Genomic DNA, 16698 nt, shown 5'->3' on the forward strand with positions numbered 1-16698 from the left:
CTTACAATTCCCCCCTCAAGGTAACTAGTAAATGGGTCCTCTGATCTCCTACCAGATCATTTCTTTATTCATGGACCTTAGTCAGAGAGTGAGGAAGAGTGGAATGATCCTGAAGCCAAGTTGGGTGAAGATGTGGGGATGGCAAGCTCAGAGTTGGCAGCCCTAGATGTCACTGCTACCCCTAACAGCCGGGAGAGCAGCTCATTGAGTAGGGGTGGTGAGAGGAGTGCAGGTAGGCCTAGACAGTTGGTGGCAATAGGGGATTCTATAGTCAGAAGGACTGATAAAATAATGTGTTTCCAGGATCATCGCAACTGAATGGTTTGGTGTCTCCATGGTGCCAGGGTTCGGCATGTGCTAGACCAGATTGATAAATTACTGGGAGGGGCTGGGCATGACACAACTGTCTTGGTCCATGTTGGAACCAATGACAGAATACATAGAAGGTGGAGGTTCCTTAAGAATGAATTTAAAGAACTAGGCTGTAGGTTGAAGGGAAGGACCTCCAAGGTGATATTCTCTGAAATATTGCCTGTGCCATGCGCAACACAGAAAAGGCAGGGGGAGATTAGAGAGCTGAATGCACGGCTAAAAAGCTGGTGTAAGAAAAAGGGATTTGGGTTTCTAGAGCGCTGGGCTGACTCTTCATTGGGGTACAACCTATATGCTAAAGATGGTTTGCACCTAAATGGAATGGGGTCTTCTGTGCTGAGGGAGAAATGTATGGGAGGGCTGGAGGAGTATTTAAACTAGGATTGAGGGGAGCGAGAATTAGATTATAATGGTGCAGACAGGTCAGACAGGACTCAGTCCCTATTGGTGGGTGGAATGGGGAAAGGTTGGGGGGGGGCTGTGACAGGTGATTAAAAACGTTTCCACGTTAAAACAACCATTGGAAGTGGTACTATTTCTACTAAAGTAAAAGAAAAATATGCAACATAAGTGTACAAAATGTGACAATGAATATAAAGTGTTTGTTCACCAATGCCAGAAGTCTGCCAGGTAAAACAGGTGAGTTTGAAGCTCTGGTGCACAAAGAGAACAATGATTTAATTTGGTATTGTTGAATCTTGGCTTCATTCTTCTCACCACTGGACTATTAATATTCCTGGCTATGCTCTCTTTCAGGAAAGACAGGGTAAAATGGAGGGGTGGAGGTGTCTGTTTCTATGTGAGAAGTCATCTCAAAGCGAGTATAAAAGAGGACCTAATTGATGGAGAGTGTGATGAGTCTGAAGCATTACGAGTAGAACTGTACATGGGGCTGTGTACTACAAAGGTGATCATTGGAATTTGGTATAGGCAACCTGGTGTTAATGAGGAGGTAGAGTCCCAGGTCCTTGCACAGATAGAAATGGCTGCAAGGGTTGGGACAGTGATCATAATGGGGGATGGTAACTACCTAAATATTGACTGGAGTAATGGCACTGCTGGAACAGTTAAAGGGCACAAATGTACAAACATATTACAAAACAATGTTATAGTGGAGTCTATTGAGGCCCCTGAATAGGAAAGACGCTCTTCTGGACCTTGTAGTCTCAAACCATGCGGAACTTATTACCAATATTCATACAAAAGAACATCTAGAGTAGATGTGACCATAACATGATTTCATTAAATGTTAGCTGTAAGCAATAAACACACCCAAAAGCAATAGAAAAATTTCAAAAGCTGCGCCAAAAAACAAAACAAAAAAAAAACAATTTATATTGGCTACCCGAATAAAATATAAAAAATGAAAAATTGTGAAAGTTATAAATAAATATCACATTCACTATACATTCAATGACAAAGACTAACGAATATTGTGATTTCCCAACTAAAGAGGAAGGAACGAACAAAGTTCATCAAAAGTCCATAAGAAATCCTCAGTTGCGATCCTTATCAGAACACCACGGTGATTCCACTCAATAAATTGCACACAAGTGCCCGTCACCAAGAAGTGAGTGCGCTTACCAGATGGAAGCTTAATCAAAGCCTTGTATGCAAATCCTCAGTATCCTCCTCCTTACAGCTTGTGTTCATAGATCAGCTAACCACAGTGAAAGGCAGCGTTCACACAAATATATGTCTCGTTCAGCGATCCCAAAAAAATGCTATCAGTGGCTCCAAAAAGAAGAGGAAACCCACATAGTATAACACCGTTTTGGTAAATTTATTTTAAAACATAAATATTGCACTTACACGGGCATCCATTCAGATACAGCATGAAAAATAAAACATAGAAAAATGGAAACGTTCCCCATTCACAACGTCATTTGTGACGAAACGCGTCTGGGAAGGCACGCAGTGACGCCATCACGTTGTAGGAGGGGAGGACGGGCTCCCGAATGCCGGCCGGCTTTCTATGTTTTATTTTTCATGCTGTATCTGAATGGATGCCCATGTAAGTGCAATATTTATGTTTTAAAATAAATTTACCAAACTGTGTTATACTATGTGGGTTTCCTCTTCTTTTTGGAGCCACTGATAGCATTTTTTTGGGATCGCTGAACGAGACATATATTTGTGTGAACGCTGCCTTTCACTGTGGTTAGCTGATCTATGAACACAAGCTGTAAGGAGGAGGATACTGAGGATTTGCATACAAGGCTTTGATTAAGCTTCCATCTGGTAAGCGCACTCACTTCTTGGTGATGGGCACTTGTGTGCAATTTTTTGAGTGGAATCACCGTGGTGTTCTGATAAGGATCGCAACTGAGGATTTCTTATGGACTTTTGATGAACTTTGTTCGTTCCTTCCTCTTTAGTTGGGAAATCACAATATTCGTTAGTCTTTGTCATTGAATGTATAGTGAATGTGATATTTATTTATAAATTTCAAAATTTTTCATTTTTTATATTTTATTAGGGTAGCTAATATAAATTGTTTTTTTTTATTTATTTTTTTTGGCGCAGCTTTTGAAATTTTTCTATTGCTTTTGGGTGTGTGTATCTTACTTATAACTGCGGCCTTCATTTTAGATTATTGTGCATTTTTTATTGTTTTACTCAAGCGCGGTTTATTTTCTTTATAAGCAATAAACACATATGGGAAAGATGAAAACACTTAACTTCAAGTTAGCAAATTTCACAAGGATGAGGGCTGCTCTCCAAGACTGGGAGGGAATATTGGCATCCATGAACACAGAACAGAAATGGGAATTCTTGCTAAAGACTGTATGTGATCTCACTACAAGGTATATTCCCATGGGCAATACGTTTAAAAGGCTAAAAATAAAACATTTGGCTCACGGCCAAAGTTATAAAAGCTATAAAAGAAAGAGTTTAAAAGAATATAAAACTGAAGGAACACTATCATCATTTAAATGTTACAAAGAATGGGGGAGCTCATGGCTATAATGGGGTTGGTAGTGACACAGCCCCAAATTACCCACAATGGCTCAAAATTGATATGGTCCAGAAATATTTAGACAGAATAAAGGTGGATAAAGCACCTGGACCAGATGGCATCCACCCATTGATTCTAAAAGAATTGAGCTGTCACTTCAAAGCCATTGTTTCTCATTTTTTGTGTCTCTGATAGGAATAGTACCAGTTGCGCTGGGGTTCATGTGAATAGTGGTGAAGCACGTTTCAGGCAAACTGAGGAAAGGGCCGCATTTCGTATCGGGATCAGAGTTGGTGTACAGTGAAGAGTAAGGGGGGAGCTTTTGTGGACCGACCCACCCACTGAATGAGTAGGTGCTACATTGCTGGTGCTGCACAATTACTATGCCTATGAGCTGAGCTGATGTTTTGGGCTGTCTCTTTGCTGGATTGAGCTGTTTCTTTGCTGAAGGGGATGTCTCTTTGCTAAATTGGGTTGTTTCTTTGCTAGATTGAGCTGTCTTATTTCTGGAGGGGATGTCTCTTTGCTATATTGGGCTGTCTCTTTGCTGGATTGGGCTGTATCTTTGCTGGATTGGACTGTATCTTTGCTGCATTGGGCTGTATCTTTGCTGCATTGGGCTGTATCTTTGCTGCATTGGGCTGTATCTTTGCTGCATTGGGCTGTATCTTTGCTGCATTGGGCTGCCTCTTTGACGGAATGGGCTGTCTCTTTGCTGGATGGAAATGTCTCTTTTCTGGATTGGGCTGCCTCTTTGCTGGATTGGAATGAAACAGCCATGTAAAGGAAGGGTAGGGTGAAGTGCAGGAATGTACTTAGAGCATTTGACACCAAGGGGGGGTCCTATATCAGGCCCTCCCCCAACTTTAAAATTAGCAATGTGTTTAAAACCACTTCCATACCAGACCTATTCTGGCACTTCTCTCGTACATCATCATTTTTTGCTTGAAAATTACTCGGAAACCCCAAACATTAGGCCACTTTCAAACTGAGGTGTTTTACAGGTGCTACAGCGCTAAAAATAGCGCTTGTGTAGCGCCTGTAAAGAGCATCTCCTGTGTCTCCAGTGTGAAAGCCGAGCGGTGCGCTTGCAGGACAGTCAAAAAAGTCCTGCAAGCCGTATCTTTGCAGCGCTGTACGAGAGGTGTATTGAAAACAATGGGGCAGCTAGCGCGGGTGGTTTTAACCCTTTTTTGGCTGCTAGTGGGGGTTAAAACCACCGGCTAGCGGCCGAAAAGCGGTGCTAAATCTAACGGCGCTTTACCGCCAACACCCACAATACCCCAGTCTGAAAGTAGCCTTGTATATGTTGTTTTAGCAGACACCCTAGGGAATAAAATGTCATTGCAACTTTTTATGTTGCACGGTATTTGCGCAACAATTTTTTTTAAACACGTTTCTTTCTAAAAATAATATAACAGTAAAGTTAATTCAATTTTTTTGTATAATGTGAAAGATGACGTTACGCAGAGTAAATAGATACCCAACATGTCACGCTTAAAAATTTTGCACGCTCATGGAATGGCTCCAAATTTTGGTACTTAAAAACTCCATAGGTGATGCTTTTAGTTTTTTTTTTACAGGTTACCAGTTTAGAGTTACAGAGGAGGTCTAGTGCTAGAATTATTAATCTCACTCTAACGCATGTGGCGATACCTCACGTGTGGTTTCAACTGCGTTCACATATGTGGGCGGGACTTACGTGTGCATTTGCTTCTATGTGCGTGCACATGGGGACAGGGGGAGATTACTTTTTTTTGTTGCTTATTTTACTTAAATTATTTTATTTTTTTACACTTTCTCTCTATTTTTTTTTTAACACTTTTATACCTATTACAAGGAATGTAAACATCCTTTGTAATAGGACTGGTGTTTGACAGGTCCACTTTATGGAGCGATATTGGGTCTATAAGCTGAAAAGCATCAGATAAAAATAAATAAATGAACGATCCCATGCTTTCCAGCTGAGATCGCGGCCTGGACGTGATGTCATAATGTCGCACCCAGGCCTCCAACGGTCAAAGAGATGACTGCTGACCATCTGGTCACTGCAAATCTCTACGCTTTTCATCCGACGGCAGCGGATTCTTTCTCCAGGAGAGCCTGAAGAAGCACTGGAGGGTGATGGGGGGGGGGGGGGTATTTAAGGGCCCCACAATTTCCGATGGCTACTCATGGCTAATGTGTAAGGTAAAGTCTACAGGTTTGGAAAAATCTGTTTAAATTAATTATGCGGTTCAGTTTTGGGTACAAATTCACAAAAAGTATATCAAGGAGCTCAGCTATGAGGAAAGATTAGAGGGGCTGAATTTATTATCTCCTGAGAATAAGAGATTAAGGGGGGGGGGATATCATTAACATGTACAAATACATAAGGGGATATGATCTCCATGTATAAATACATAAGGGGGATATGATCTCCATATATAAATGCATAAGGGGGATATGATCACCATGTACAGATACATAAGGGGGGATATGATCACCATGTATAGATACATAAGGGGGATATGATCACCATGTATAGATACATAAGGGGGGGGATATGATCACCATGTATGAATATATAAGAGGGGATATGATCATCATCTATGAATACATAAGGGGGGATATGATCTCCATGTATGAATACATAAGAGGGGATATGATCTCCATATATAAATGTATAAGGGGGGATAGGATCACCATGTACAGATACATAAGGGGGGATATGATCACCATGTATAGATACATAAGGGGGATATGATCACCATGTATAGATACATAAGGGGGATATGATCACCATGTATAGATACATAAGGGGGATATGATCACCATGTATAGATACATAAGGGGGGTTATGATCACCACGTATAAATACATAAGGGGGGGGGGGATATGATCACCATGTATGAATATATAAGAGGGGATATGATCATCATGTATGAATACATAAGGGGGGGATATGATCTCCATGTATGAATACATAAGAGGGGATATGATCATCATGTATGAATACATAAGGGGGATATGATCTCCATGTATAAATACATAAGAGGGGATATGATCTCCATGTATAAATACATAAGGGGATATGATCTCCATGTATAAATACATAAGGGGGATATGATCTCCATATATAAATGCATAAGGGGGGATAGGATCACCATGTACAGATACATAAGGGGGGATATGATCACCATGTATAGATACATAAGGGGGATATGATCACCATGTATAGATACATAAGGGGGATATGATCACCATGTATAGATACATAAGGGGGATATGATCACCATGTATAGATACATAAGGGGGGTTATGATCACCACGTATAAATACATAAGGGGGGGGGGGGATATGATCACCATGTATGAATATATAAGAGGGGATATGATCATCATCTATGAATACATAAGGGGGGATATGATCTCCATGTATGAATACATAAGAGGGGATATGATCTCCATATATAAATGCATAAGGGGGGATAGGATCACCATGTACAGATACATAAGGGGGGATATGATCACCATGTATAGATACATAAGGGGGATATGATCACCATGTATAGATACATAAGGGGGATATGATCACCATGTATAGATACATAAGGGGGATATGATCACCATGTATAGATACATAAGGGGGATATGATCACCATGTATAGATACATAAGGGGGGTTATGATCACCACGTATAAATACATAAGGGGGGGGATATGATCACCATGTATGAATATATAAGAGGGGATATGATCATCATGTATGAATACATAAGGGGGGATATGATCTCCATGTATGAATACATAAGAGGGGATATGATCATCATGTATGAATACATAAGGGGGATATGATCTCCATGTATAAATACATAAGAGGGGATATGATCTCCATGTATAAATACATAAGGGGGATATGATCTCCATGTATAAATACATAAGGGGGATATGATCTCCATGTATGAATACATAAGGGGGGATATGATCACCATGTATAAATACATAAGAGGGGATATGATTTCCATGTATAAATGCATAAGGGGGATATGATCTCCACGTATAAATACATAAGGGGGATATGATCTCCATGTATAAATACATAAGGGGGGGATATGATCTCCATGTATAAATACATAAGGGGGGGATATGATCTCCATGTATAAATACATAAGGGGGATATGATCTCCATGTATGAATACATAAGAGGGGATATGATTTCCACGTATAAATGCATAAGGGGGATATGATCTCCACGTATAAATACATAAGGGGGATATGATCTCCATGTATAAATACATAAGGGGGGGATATGATCTCCATGTATAAATACATAAGGGGGGGATATGATCTCCATGTATAAATACATAAGGGGGATATAATCTCCATGCATAAATACATAAGGGGGGATATGATCACCATGTATAAATACATAAGGGGGATATGATCTCCATGTATAAATACATAAGGGGGATATGATCTCCATGTATAAATACATAAGGGGGATATGATCTCCATGTATAAATACATAAGGGGGATATGATATCCATGTATAAATACATAAGGGGGATATGATATCCATGTATAAATACATAAGGGGGATATGATCTCCATGTATAAATACATAAGGGGGGATATGATCTCCATGTATAAATACATAAGGGGGATATGATCTCCATGTATAAATACATAAGGGGGATATGATATCCATGTATAAATACATAAGGGGGATATGATCTCCATGTATAAATACATAAGGGGGGATATGATCTCCATGTATAAATACATAAGGGGGATATGATATCCATGTATAAATGCATAAGGGGGGGATATGATCTCCATGTATAAATACATATAGTGAACTGAAAAGAGATTTAACCTCCAAACACAGAAAGGCTTCTTCTTCTCTATGAAAAAAGTGGAAAAGACTCTCTAAAGAGCCGGTGTCCTATCATATACTGTCCCCCATCGGATAGTGTCCGCTGTGTACTGCGCATGCGCAGTACACAGCACACACAGATTCCGAAAATAGCCGAGGATGAACGGCGCCTGGGCCGTGAGTCCAGGTTCTATCCCCACCATCCAAGTGAACATAGAGTTGGAATATAAAAGAGCCAAGCGCATCGAGGCCGAGCCCGTGAGGGGCCCTCTAATTTTCACAACCCTATGTCCACTTGCATGGTGGGGCTACCACCTCCACTCACGGCGCAGGCGCCGTTCATCTTCTGAGATTTTCCGAAGCTTCGTCTGCTCCGTACTGCGCATGTGCAGTACGGGGCGGACACTATATGATGGCAGGACACTATCTGCCAGAACACCGGTTCTGTCCAATTCAGTAGACTGTTTAACCACCTTCAGACCGGACCATTTTGCTGGTAAATGACCAGAGGTCTTTTTACAATTTGGCACTGCGCTGCTTTAACTGGTAATTGCGCGGTCATGCAATGTTGTACCCAAACAAAATTTGCGTCCTTTTCTTCCCACAAATAGAGCTTTCTTTTGATGGTATTTGATTGCCTCTGCGATTTTTTTTTTTTGCGATATAAACGTAAAAAGACCGCAAATTTTGAAAAAAAAATGATATTTTCTACTTTTTGTTATTAGAAAAATCCAATAAACTCAATTTTAGTCATACATTTAGGCCAAAATGTATTCAGCCACATGTCTTTGGTAAAAAAAAGTCAATAATTGTATATTTATTGGTTTGCGCAAAAGTTGTCACATCTACAAACTAAGGTACGTTTTCTGGAATTTACGCAGCTTTTAGTTTACGACTGCCTATCTCATTTCTTGAGGTGCTAAAATGGCAGGGCAGTACAAAACCCCCCCAAATGACCCCATTTTGGAAAGTAGACCCCCTAAGGAAATTGATAAGTGGCATGTTGAGCCCATTGAATATTTTATTTTTTTGCCTCAAGCGATTGAATAATGACAAAAAATAATTTTTTTTAATTTTTTTTTTCACAAAGTTGTCACTAAATGATATATTGCTCACACATGCTATGGGCATATGTGAAATGACACCCCAAAATAAATTCTGCTGCTTCTCCTGAGTACGGGGATACCACATATGTGGGACTTTTTGGGAGCCTAGCCGCGTACGGGGCCCCGAAATCCAAGAACCGCCTTCAGGTTTTCTAAGGGCGTAAATATTTGACTTCACTCCTCACTACCTATTACAGTTTTGAAGGCCATAAAATGCCAAGATGGCACAAAACCCCCACAAATGACCCCATTTTAGAAAGTAGACACCCCAAGCTATTTGCTGAGAGGCATGTTGAGTCCATGGAATATTTTATATTTTGCCACAAGTTGCGGGAAAATTACAAACTTTTTTTTTTTTTTTCACAAAGTTGTCACTAAATGATATATTGCTCAAGCATGCCATGGGCATATGTGAAATGACACCCCAAAATAAATTTTGCTGCTTCTCCTGAGTACGGGGATACCACATATGTGGGACTTTTTGGGAGCCTAGCCGCGTACGGGGCCCCGAAAACCAAGCACTGCCTTCAGGATTTCTAAGGGCGTTACAGTTTTGAAAGCCATAAAATGCCAAGATGGCACAAACCCCCCCCCCCCCAAATGACCCCATTTTGGAAAGTAGACACCCCTAAATTTAGGGGTACACTAGTGAGACTAGGTAATAAATGGCGGGTGCCCTGAAACTATAAAAAAAATAACTAACCAACCAGCGTCACCTGTAACAGTTATATGGTGATCACTGGTGAAAGGGTTAACTAGGGGGCAATCAGGGGGCTTTATGCGGTAGTATATGGGGGGTCCCTGGCGCTATAAAAAGCTGCGGCGAACCTAAATACCTACCTGCCTAACTAGCGTCACCTGTGACACTAATACAGTGATCAGAAAAACGATTGCTTATTAGGCTGGGTTCACACTGGAGCGATGTGGGAACGCCACGAATGCGCGGCGGGTTCCCGCATCACATGCCTCCCGGCGGCAGTTCACACTGCCCTCTGCGAACTGCTGGGAGTGTCAGTGAAATGTTAATGACACCCCCAGATCAGTTCGCATATCGCAGTGCGATCTGCAAACTCGGATCGCATGGTGTGAACACCCATGCGATCCGATTCTGCTGCGGACCAAAAAAAGGGTCCCGTGCGAGTTTGCGGCGGGTGCGACACGAATTCAGCCATACTATCTGTATGGCTGAACTCGAATCGCACAGAGATCGGATGTGATTTGCACTGCAGTGCGGTGCGAATCACATTCGTTCTCATAAACCGCTGCAATGTGAACCCAGCCTTAGTGACACTGGCGACGGGGGGTGATCACGGGGTTAAACCTTTATTGGGGGGGTTAGGGGGTACCTTAGAACTAAAGGGGGCTAACCCTAACTGCCCTAACAGTTATTACAGTCACAAATGACACCCGCCGGGTGATCAGGGGGTTAAACCTTTATTAGGTAATAAATGGCGGGTGCCCTGAAACTATAAAAAAATAACTAACCAACCAGCGTCACCTGTAACAGTTATATGGTGATCACTGGTGAAAGGGTTAACTAGGGGGCAATCAGGGGGCTTTATGCGGTAGTATATGGGGGTCACTGGCGCTATAAAAAGCTGCGGCGAACCTAAATACCTACCTGCCTAACTAGCGTCACCTGTGACACTAATACAGCGATCAGAAAAATGATCGCTTATTAGGCTGGGTTCACACTGGAGCGATGCGGGAACGCCACGAATCCGCGGCGGGTTCCCGCATCGCATGCCTCCCGGCGGCAGTTCACACTGCCCTATGCGAACTGCTGGGAGTGTCAGTGAAATGTTAATGACACCCCCAGATCAGTTCGCATATCGCAGTGCGATCTGCAAACTCGGATCGCATGGTGTGAACACCCATGCGATCCGATTCTGCTGCGGGCCAAAAAAAGGGTCCCGTGCGAATTTGCGGCGGGTGCGACACGAATTCAGCCATACTATCTGTATGGCTGAACTCGAATCGCACAGAGATCGGATGTGATTTGCACTGCAGTGCGGTGCGAATCACATTTGTTCTCATAAACCGCTGCAATGTGAACCCAGCCTTAGTGACACTGGCGACGGGGGGTGATCACGGGGTTAAACCTTTATTGGGGGGGTTAGGGGGGCACATTAGAACTAAAGGGGGCTAACCCTAACCGCCCTAACAGTTATTACAGTCACAAATGACACCAATGCAAAAAAAAAAAAAAAAGCAATTGGTGTCACTGTGACTGGGGGGGCAGGGGTAATTGGGGGGTGATCGGGGGGTAAAGGGGGGGTGTGAGTGTGCCTGGCATGTTCTACTGTGTAGTGTAGTGCTTGTGCAACTCACCGATGCTCTCTCCTCGGTGCCGGAACGAAAAATACCGACACGGAGGAGAGAATACATCACTTCCTCTCCTGTGTTTACATTACAGGAGAGGAAGTGATGTCACCGGACATTTTCATTCGTCGGGAGCGATCGCGAGGGGGTGGCCATGAATGAATGGCCGTCCCCTCGTCCGGGATCGCTCCCGAACGAATACCGACCGCCGCAGGCACCGGGCGGGGGCCCGATCAGGCCCCCGACCCGCGGGCAGGCAAGGACGTACATGTAAGCCCTTATGCCTGCCCGTGCCATTCTGTCGACGTACATCGTCGTGCGGCGCTCGGGAAGTGGTTAAAAGAAATATTGGATTATTTCCTAAATACACATAATATGGATAATAATATTTATAGGTAAAGTTGATACAGGAAATATCTGTTGGGGGGATCAGGAAGGAATTTTGTTTTGGGTGGAGGAATGTATTTAGTGTTAATGACCCACCTGTGCTGATCTCTGTAGGAGTGTCCTCCTCTATAAATGTCCCCGTTATTCCATCCTCCTCCATAGACTGCTGATCATCCCTCACATACCTCTCTTCTTCTTCTGATTTCACCTCAAATTCGATATCGATTGGATCTCCACTCTAAATCAAGAAAATTAGAGAGAATATCATCTGTAAGATATAAGCTCACATACAAAATCCACATATAGTCCCTTCAAGTCCATGTTCTACATGCTCTGTCCCACTAACCTTGCAATAGTGAGGGATGGTGTGATCTTCCTGTGTGGAATCCCGGGAATACAGAGGACGGGGACATCTCTCTGGTGGGTTCCTGGTATTAGGTGGCTCCATCATATCCTTGTGTCCTTCTGAAAACTCCCCCATCACTCCATACTCCTCATCCTCCTCTTTATACTCTTCTTTAACATCAATATTATCATCCCCGAGGTTTCCACTCTAAAAGATGTAATAAAATATTCACTTTAACATGCTGTGTATAAATCAGATCTACCAATACTTGTCAGTCATCTACCTGATGATGGTGAGGGATGGTGTGATCTTCCTGTGTGGAATCCCGGGAATACAGAGGACGGGGACATCTCTCTGGTGGGTTCCCATTACTGGATCCATCTGTAGGGAACACACACACTGACTGAATACATTGTTTCTATGTGTTTATCAGATGATGGGGGATCTAGGTGGAGCCTCCGTACTGCTCTCTCCTTTACAATAAAGTCTCCTCTTACCCGGTGATGTGAGGGGCGGCTGATTGTCCATCATGACGTCCTTGTAGAGATCCTTGTGTCCTTCTAAATACTCCCACTCCTCCATGGAGAAATAGACAGTGACATCCTGACACCTTATAGGAACCTGACACACACAATGATACAGTCACCATCCAGACACATCCCTTGTCTGTTACTGGATAATGTCCCAGAATTCCCAGAATCCTCCTCGCCTCTCCCAGCAGCAGATTTCACGAATAACACAAATAGTAAATAAAATTACATTCCCAGAATCCTCCTCGCCTCACCGGTCAGGTCTGTGTTTTATTAAAGCCCCACTTCGGGACCCCCACACTCGGCAGGTTAAAGGCTTGCAATAAGGAATTCTTTATCTGGGGGGGGGGGGGCTATTGGCAGGTGAAGAGGTCCTAAAAAGGTCTCCTACCCCCACCCAGACATCAATAACTCCCCTCATGGTACAGACCAGAAATTCCCTCATTGTAATATACGGGGTTATTCTACATTTCCACACTATATATGTGTGTATCATCACCTGCTGGAGATAAAAGACATCACAGTGACTATGGAGGAAGAGGACGGACATGACGGGGGTTACTGGGTGTAAATAGAAAATAAGATCTTATTACCTCCTCTGCTGTCACTTATAGTAACGTCTTCTCTCTACTTCCTCCAGACTAACCTATCACCCGGAACTTCCTGTCTCTACCTGACATCACTTCCTGTCTGTCTGTCCATAAAGTTTTCTTGTCTCAGTAGAAGTCAGATCACCACCTTGTGGAGCTCAGAGGAACTGCAACCCTGAGAAACGTCTCGTAGTGTGAACACGGCCTTTGTGCTGGGTGTATGTCCTATAACACAAAAGGATGCTAGTAAGCTGCTGGAAATCTGATAAGAAAAAAGGAGGGTTTGAAAAGAAGCAGATCCCTGACAGCTTTTTAGCACCCACCCCCCCCCCCCCTCTTTTTCAGCAGATCTCCTGCAGCCTATTATTATCTACTTCCGTAGCTCTTTTATCTATCAAAAAGTGTTTTCCAGCACTATACCTTTTATCTGATTTTTAAATTGCTGCATTTGTAAATTCCAAAGGCCAATATAAAGGAATAGTAGTGAGTTTAACAAATCTTGTTTTTTTTCGTACAATTCTCCTTTAAGGGGTAGTGGCAAGGGATGTGTCCTATGCCTGCATACTTTTGCTGATAGGTTTCCCTCACTCCCATCTCAAAAAGTTGGGAGGTATGTCTACTTCCTCTGCTAGGGAATAAAATGGTGGTGGAGTTTTTTTTCTTCCTTTATTTCATTTAATTTAAGTTGTTTGTTCATGTGCCACCCACCAGAACATTAAGACCACCCACCAGAACACTATATGATCAGCCCTCTAATATTTTGCTGTCATCAAGGCATGGAGTCCACCAGACAAAGCATCACACTGTCCCTGCCGGCTTGCCTTCTTCTCATACTACATCATGGTGCCATTTCTTCCCCAGGTAAGTGACACACACACACCCAGCCATCAACATGATGGAAAAGAAAATGTCATTCATCAGACCCGACCACCTTCTTCCATTGTTCTGTGCTCAAGTTCTGAGGCTCATTGTAGGTTCTTTTGGCTGTGGACATGGGTCAGCATGGACACCCTGACTGGTCTGCGGTTACACAGCCCCATACACAACAAACTGCAATGGTCAATTTTTTTTTTTTTGCTTTAAACTAATCAAAACTTTAAGGATAACATGTTCACTTGCTGCCTAATATATCCCACCCACTTCCAAATACCATTGTTGTGAGATAATCAATATTATTCACTGCACTTGTCAGTAGACATGTGCATTTGTTTTCGGCCGAATGCATTTTCGTCTGAATTTTCGGGTATTTTCATTATCATTTTAACAAACAATAAACGAACATTTAGAATCTGAAACTTAACTTAATTCTAGGGGGCTAATAAACGTTCCTATTTTCCATATAAAACTTAGTCCCATTAGGTCTTCATATAACCATAGATGAGCTTTTTCCAATTTCTCATTTCACTTTTCATTCTTCATTCTCAAAAAAAAAAAAAAAGAAAAGTTCACACTCTCATCCTACCGATTTTTTTTTCTCACCACTTTTTCCATCACATCTTCATTTATTTATTATTTTTTTCACTCTTTCTTCTCATCCTGTTTTCTATCATTCATTATTTATTAATTGGGTGTTTAGAGCAATAACTAGCTATGAATAAGCGTGAAACGCGTCAACATTTTTTGCTCTATTTTCCTTATCCCTTTGCCGTTGTGATCTGTATGATGTGAAGATTTTTTTTAGTGGAAACAATAAAGGCATTACTTATTTTACCTGATCCGAAGTGCGGCTATCCAGAGTTTTTCTGTTCCTCTACATTTGGCTAGTGCAATTAGCCTGCACCTGGGACCCCTATCTGTTTGGAGGAAGAGTGGCCAGTCTTTCGGTGGATCAGCCTGGTAGCTGATCGTCTGTCGAAAATGGCACATTTCATTCCCATGAAGGGTACCCCCTCAGCCCCTGAAACTGCACAGGTATTCATCAAGGAAATCATTAGGCTCCATGGGGTACCAGCCAATATAGTTTCGGATCGAGGGGTACAGTTCACCTCTCGATTCTGGAAGTCCCTCTGCAAGGCCTTGAATATTGAGCTATCTTTCTCATCCGCCTGTCACCCTCAGTCCAATGGGCAGACTGAGAGGACGAACCAAACCCTTGAACAATATTTACGCTGTTTCTCCTCTTTTGCACAAAATGATTGGATCTCCTTGCTTCCAGTAGCTGAGTTTGCTTACAAAGATAGTGGTATGATCATCTACCGGAGGCAACTCAACAATGAAATCTAGGGACAGCATTCTCCATGGCCTGGCCGGAACAGGCAGAGGTTTAAGTAGGCCCCAGGCCTTGGTCCTACAGCTTTTACTCCTGATGCACGTAGTGCAGGTGTTCACAAATTTCTTGCAGTCCTCCTGTAACTGAGGCCACCAAAAAGTACGTTGTACCAAGTCAGTGGTTCTAGTGATACCAAAATGCCCGGCGAGTGCGTGGTCGTGACATAGCTCTAAGATGGATACCCGTAGGGCCTTGGGAATGTAGATCTTATCTTTATACCACAGTAACCCGTCTCTGGCTTGTAGTTCTGGAAGAGGTTTTTGCCCCAATTGTCTAAGTCAGGAAAGAAGATTTTCCTGAAGCAGAAGGGAATTTCCAGGAGCGAGAATGGTGTCTGGAGGAGAAATTTCTTGAGACTTGTGGAACATCTGTGACAAGGCATCTGGCTTTACGTTCTTAGAACCTGGGCGATAAGTTACATGAAAGGTAAACCGGGAGAAGAAGAGTGCCCTCCTGGCTTGTCTCGGCTTTAGTCTTTTTGCAGATCTTAAATACTCCAGGTTCTTGTGGTCGGTAAATATTAAAATTAGATGAGAAGCTCCTTCTAACAAATAGCGCCATTCTTCCAATGCAGATTTAATTGCTAACAATTCCCAGTCTCCAACATCGATTCTCTCTCTCCCATGGAAAAGAAAATGTCATTCATCAGACCCGACCACCTTCTTCCATTGTTCTGTGCTCAAGTTCTGAGGCTCATTGTAGGTTCTTTTGGTTGTGGACATGGGTCAGCATGGACACCCTGACTGTTCTGCGGCTACACAGCCCCATACACAACAAACTGCAATGGTCAATTATTTTTTTTGCTTTAAACTATCAAAACTTTAAGAATAACATGTTCACTTGCTGCCTAATATATCCCACCCACTTCCAAATACCATTGTTGTGAGATAATCAATATTATTCACTTCACTTGTCAGTAGACATGTGCATTCGTTTTCGGCCGAATGCATTTTCGTCTGAA

At 42.5% G+C, this 16698-nt stretch overlaps 1 protein-coding gene across 1 annotated transcript in view; it reads right to left on the bottom strand.

Moving 5' to 3' along the window:
- Nucleotides 1–16698, bottom strand: part of LOC143989685 (oocyte zinc finger protein XlCOF8.4-like) — a 55029-nt gene that overhangs the window by 1313 nt on the left and 37018 nt on the right. The window contains exon 6 of the mRNA XM_077489954.1: nt 12099–12240. Within this exon, the coding sequence (XP_077346080.1) occupies nt 12099–12240 (142 nt within the window). The remainder of the gene's footprint in view (nt 1–12098; nt 12241–16698) is intronic.

The sequence above is a fragment of the Lithobates pipiens genome, unplaced genomic scaffold (assembly GCF_037356315.1).
Source record: "Lithobates pipiens isolate NorthernLeopardFrog02 unplaced genomic scaffold, aLitPip1_a1.2 Scaffold_18, whole genome shotgun sequence".
Lineage (NCBI taxonomy): Eukaryota > Metazoa > Chordata > Amphibia > Anura > Ranidae > Lithobates > Lithobates pipiens.